This window comes from Protomyctophum parallelum, assembly GCF_964188405.1.
Source record: "Protomyctophum parallelum genome assembly, chromosome: 20".
Lineage (NCBI taxonomy): Eukaryota > Metazoa > Chordata > Actinopteri > Myctophiformes > Myctophidae > Protomyctophum > Protomyctophum parallelum.
In genome coordinates, this window is record NC_139718.1 from 29,859,861 (window position 1) to 29,865,841 (window position 5,981).

General features: G+C 39.5%; 1 protein-coding gene across 1 annotated transcript; it reads left to right on the forward strand.

Moving 5' to 3' along the window:
• The first annotated feature begins 1,882 nt into the window (after positions 1-1,882).
• mrps26 (mitochondrial ribosomal protein S26) lies at positions 1,883-3,117 on the forward strand. The gene is made up of 3 exons (XM_083792163.1): positions 1,883-2,029; positions 2,397-2,520; positions 2,686-3,117. The coding sequence occupies exons 1-3, from the start codon at positions 1,902-1,904 to the stop codon at positions 2,815-2,817; spliced, it is 384 nt and encodes a 127-aa protein (XP_083648289.1). The 5' UTR covers positions 1,883-1,901; the 3' UTR covers positions 2,818-3,117.
• The last annotated feature ends 2,864 nt before the right edge of the window (positions 3,118-5,981 follow it).

Genomic DNA, 5,981 nt, shown 5'->3' on the forward strand with positions numbered 1-5,981 from the left:
CTACAATTTTAGGTTGTGTGTGCCTCGTTTTACACTAGGCTAGGCGCTCTGGAATGATTTGTAAATATAATAAAACTTAATTTGTAAAAACGGAAAAAAAACGGGGGGGGGGGGGGGGTCATCCCTATATGTTCCCCACTTACCTTTAGGGCTTAGGGTTTAGGTTTCTGGTTTAAGGACTAAAGTGTTTTGTACTATACAATTGTATGTATAAGTACAGAACAAAGAATGTTTGTTTTTGCCATCTTTGTTGAAGAGTCTGAGCAATTATGTTTTAGTTTATTTTATGCAAGTGTTAATTTTTAGTTGGCTAAGACTAGATAGTTTAAGTAGCATCCATACATGCATCTATACAGCATTAATATGCATACCAGATACATACATGAAACAAACAAACAAGCATGCATACGTTTCTAGAACAGATGGTGGAGGTGAACGGAACACTGTCGATCTGCTTGAATTAAACGATGTTAAACTCACCAACATTGCAGCTGTGGGGAAAGCTTGAATTGTCCTCTTTCAAACTGCAGTGTTTGTTTCATAAAATCACACCCGTGTGAACTGAGTTGTGCAACTCCCTTCCCCCCCCCCCCCCCTGTTTCTGGCACAACAGCGCCACTTTTTGTACTCATAGTCACATATAGCCCTACAAGCAGAACTCAATGCTACTGAAGTTTCTGATTTTTTTTAGACCCAGAGCATGGGGTCCTATTCCACCTCCAACCTGCCACCGGGTACGCACACATAAATAAACATAAACAACTTCGGATACGTCCTTCTGTGCTCTTTGAGGACTTTTTGTTCTTCGTTTGAGGGCTTCTGAATGTGTGAACGGAAGCCGTTAAGTATTTTTAATCTTTATTTGACCGATTTGGTCGCTTTGATTCTTCTCTTCCTTCCTTGTTTATTGACACCTCATTGTACCGCCTATCTGGCTAGCTAGTGGCGCTATAGCTATGACAGAGCAGATCAGAGGCAGGAACGTAGCCGGCACAAGCCAACCGCACATCGGGAGGCGGTACAATAAACGTTAAATAAACAAGAAGAATCAAAGCGACCAAATCGGTCAAACGAAGATTAAAAATACTTAACGGCTTCCGCGACACAAGAGAATTCGCAGCGGTATGTATAGGTACTTATAGTTGACACCTTCAGAATAACGCAAACGAAAAGAAGACGTCAAACGCCGCAGACACGATGTTACCGAGGATATTTATGTCCGCGTTCCAACATTCCCATACGAAAATATAGATACGCACAGAGACGCTACGCAAAGTGACATCCAAATTTCAGAAAAGCTTTACGGAGTTCCGAGAGGGGCTAAGTCACATACATAGGTTAACACGGACATTGTTGTTCCTTGGACTCAAAAATCCACTGTAGACATGTTATGAGCTACTTTCTGTCAATAAATTGTAAATATAAAGTGTTGGCGTTTGGAAGCACTCGTCGTGCTGCTGCCTCCTGCATTATGTGTAAATTCGAAACAGGCGGTTTCCCAGGGCCATTCAGTGACTTCGACGAGCGCTTCCAAACTCCAACACGACACAATCATCTGCACAGAATTTCTTGACAGAAAGTAGCTCATAACATGTCTACAATGGACTTTTATGAAACAATCGCTTTGCAGTTTGATAAAGGATAATTCAAGTTTTCCCTACAGCTGCAATGTCGGTGAGTTTAACGTTGTTTAATACAAGCAGATCGCAAATGCAATTTGGATGAATCGGCAGTCACTGGATGGTATTGCAACTCTAGATTCATCTCATATAAAAAAATCTAGTGTTGCAAATTGCGGCTAATCTGCATGGTCATTTTGGAGATGCATGTATGATTTAAAGCAAACGATAGAACCACATGCTTACAATACTGTGTTTCTCAGTCTGGAGTTTAAGGAGGACATGCTTCGAAAGAGATATGAAGTGGAGACGGGCTCCATGGCAGAGGAACGGGGCAGGCAGGAGGACGAGGAGCACCGTGCACTGATGGCCTTCAACGACGCAGAGAACCAGCGCATGCTCACATTGAGGTGAAATGAAGTTCTTTCTGTTACACAGCTGTTTCTGCATTAACCGATTCTGACCTGAGATCAGATTAAAAAAATGTCTTCTACATCCTGACAGTTTTCTGAAAAAGCTATGTTTCTATGTCAGTGGTTCTTCGATTAAAAAAAAAATAGCAGACCTACAAGCTCGTAGCGCGCCACAGTATGAGCTTGTAGATCTGCTATTTTTCAATAGCCAAAGCATAACATGATGCTAACACCAAAAGGGGTTCCCGCACAAAATGGGTTAAGATTCAATGCAAATATATAGAATAGCTATATCAGCCAAATTATCTCATTTTGCAATAATACATACTACCCTGGCTGTACTCTTGTTTTTATTGTGTTTTAGACAAGAGAGGGTGCAAAGGGAAAAAGGGGCAGAAGATCTCCAGAAGAAAGAAGCAGCCATTCGTAGGGAACAAGACTTGCAAGACTTCATCAAAGCAAAAGAAACTGAAATCTTACAGTTGCAGGTATGCTTTCATGTTGTATTTAGTTTCTTTGATTTAAAATTGATTTAAAGATTTAGCATTTTTATTGGTCAAACATCGGTAATCGGTAGTGTAGGACTCAAGAATCGGGGTCGACATCAAACCTAATGATCTGTCCATGGTACAACCTTTTAAAATATATTACAGGAGGCGGCAAAGAACTTCATCACCCTGGAGAACTTGGATCAGCACATCGAAGAGGCCCTGGACAATCCGAAGAATTATAATTTTGCCATCGACAAAGAGGGCAGAGTTGTCAAACAGACAGTACTGAAATGAGAAATTGTGTATGTCTTCAAAGAGAAGAGACACAATGGACAAACACAGACAACCTTGCTTCAGTTCAGGCCTCATCAGACTATGTCTTGAACGGTTTTCTGTAGTTCTGTGTGATTTCACCCATCACACAATAGTGAATAGCAACGTGATGTCAGAGAGAGTGGCCCGCCCATCATTCTGTTCTGCAGAAATGTCTTCTGAGAGGTTTGAGATGGACATTCTTCTTTTTTTTCTCTCTCCCGTTTCTTTCCTAATGTCACGTAAGCGGTATGTAAAATAAATCATGTGTATTTCTGTGTCTATTGACGATGGATTTCAATTCACTAAGGAGACTTCTGGAACTCATCCACTGATAAGTAGATGGATTTAATGTAGTTACACGTTTGCGTTGTTTCACCATTTTGTTTATCATGAATAACATTGTGGAAAGACTAGTAGTTATTGTGCAACCACAGACGCAAACCATGCTGCAAAACACGTTTGAAGTATTCCTTATATGGTCAGCACACACTATAGTAGGGAGGATTATCACAACAAAACAAAAAAGAAGTGATATTTGAATTAAGTGAAATCACTGAATATACCTTTAAAGTATTGTGACGTTTGTTAAACCTCACAAAAACTATGCCTAAACCTAACCTAACTAAGTTGAGGGATTAGTCCACTAGACTAAAGCAGGGCAGCTGCGTAGAAAATTAGTATAATTCGTTTTTCTCTTAAAAATAAAATTGAAAGAACAAGAAAATATCATTTTATTTTTAAACCTAAAATGAAACAGAACACAGGCCTGTTTTTCGTTATTCTGAATGTCTGTAAACATTGGAAAATAGCGCCTGTTTGTTCAAGGTACTGAAGGGTAATTCTTTTCCTGCATGAGGTACACAGATCAAAAAAAGAGAAAAACAGTTTTCTTCATGGTTTCCACAGTGGCAAAAATGAGAAAACCACTCTATTTTTCCCGTTCTTGTTTTTAGGTAACAAACCTATGTCGGACTCATTTGCCTCAATCTTAACCGGCCATGTATAATGTCGTACTCGTACTAAAATGTTACTTTATCAGCAAAAGTTTTTTGCGGTTGGGCCAAAAATAGTGGCATAAGCAGGATTCAAACCCAGGAGGTATGGATTAAAAACCTATTGGCTAATGAGCCATGCTACAAGATGGCTGCTTGGCTTTTCAGGCTCTAGTTAGTAGATTATATTATGACAACGGCCAACTCATGTCAAGAAAAGCCCCACCATGGAGGGGAGTGGTAAGAAAAGCCCCGCCCAGTAAGGGAGGGGTAGGGGAGGGGAAGCCTCACCCCTACCCTCCCCATATTTCTGGCAGAAGTTGTTGAGGGCTGAATTCAACCTTCTGCGCAGGAGGGGAAGTGCACCAAAGCATTATGGTCATTGTAGGAATTCAGCAATACAGTCAAACCGTAGTGAAATACACAGACTTCATTCTTTTCTGTCCATTGGGTGCAAATTTCAAATTGTGCTGTTATCTACTACAAATACTATTAACATTGAGTGACTGCAGTTTCTTCCATCTGTGAAATGTCCCTTTAACAGCTGTTCTAGTTTAGGATTAGGAATAAAACATTTATGGAGGTATTATGTTTTGTTTTTTACGGCCGCAGTTTACTATGAAAACCTGCATCTCCCATCAGTCAGTCTGTCAGTCACGCCTTGTGACACGTTCCATATATGGCCAATACAGAATTCATTCCATATGTTGATCTGACCTCATCAAACCCTGTACACTCAAGATACGCTCCATATATGGCCAGTACAGAATTTATTCCATATTATGTTGGTCTGACCTCATCAAACCGTCAGCCACATTGTGTAACTTGACAGAAGTTCATATAAAACTCTTTCCTATTAAACAAGTCTTTTAGACACATCATACCCATTCTTTCTTTGACCGTTTTATTTGGTGGCACTGGTGTCATTACTTTGGCATAAATATAGCATTTTACTTTGTAATGTTTTATTATTGCCCAATAATTCCTTATTTCCTTCCCCAAATGGAGTGTTAATAACAATAATAGGGAGTACACTACAGATGGTTTAAAATAGTCTTCAAAACACAACTTACTTACACAATAATGCTACTGTGCAAACACCATCTTCGGTGGGTATTATCCTTAGCACCTTGACAATTGTCAATAAATACATTCAAACATACATACATGTGAGTGGAGGTCAAATTAGGTCAAAACCATCAGCATAAACATGATGGTAAACTAAAAATCTATCTGTGCGAAACACTGGATGCATTCTCTTGAGTGGCGTGGCCATGTGCATTTTAGGCTTCTTTTATCCAGAGTTGAGTTAACTGTTGAGTTCATAAAAGTCACAGCTGACAGTCACTTAAAGTCCAAGTCAAATCTCCAATTCCCAAGTCCAGCTCACCAGTCACCATAGACCTCAAATCAGAGTCCCTAGTCTCCAGCAATCCAGTCCATTCACCCAATTGCTAGGTTGGGATACAGTTTAGGTAGATGGAGAAAAAGCAATCGTGCGCCATTTCATAACAAACAACAAATTCATATGGTATTTTCCTTCACCCATGCCTAATTCATACCATTTACCTAAAATGAATTATAGTAGTTGCCTACACAATACTAAAAGTATACAATGGATACAATTTTTTCTTTTCAATTTAGGAATGTATAATTTATCAAATAGACTCGTTAGAAAGTTCAAGTCAAGTTCAAAGTCACAGATAGTACAGTCCATGTCAATTCACAAGTCATGGTTGATGGTTCACTTCCTGGACCTTGACTGTTGGGGGAACAAACATTTAATTTCATTCACAGGACAACCCTAGTCTATGAAGCCACACACATGCCCACTGCCCAGTATGAACTTTCAGACAGCTGGATCGGAAGACAATGGGTTGTTCCCATTAATGCCACAGATGTCTCGTAGTATATGTAATAGAAAATATTGTGCAGATGAGGGCTGTCTAAACCTGGATACTCCCAAGTAGAAATGATTAGGTTATTTAAAAAAATACTTCATTCACAACTCAGAACAAAACATTCAATAAAAGGCTGCACATTAGACAGCAGTCATACAAAAAGACACGTATGACATCATTTTCATTCTCCTGTAACACAATAGCGTATGCTTGCTTACATTTGACAGTATTGATAGGAAAACAACTGAAA

Bases quoted from the DNA above. Each gene is read 5' to 3' on its own strand.
- mrps26 (XM_083792163.1), top strand. From the start codon at position 1,902: ATGCTTCGAAAGAGATATGAAGTGGAGACGGGCTCCATGGCAGAGGAA. The intron at 2,030-2,396 runs GTGAAATGAAGT...ATTGTGTTTTAG, and splicing joins CAGCGCATGCTCACATTGAG to ACAAGAGAGGGTGCAAAGGG. The intron at 2,521-2,685 runs GTATGCTTTCAT...AATATATTACAG, and splicing joins CTGAAATCTTACAGTTGCAG to GAGGCGGCAAAGAACTTCAT.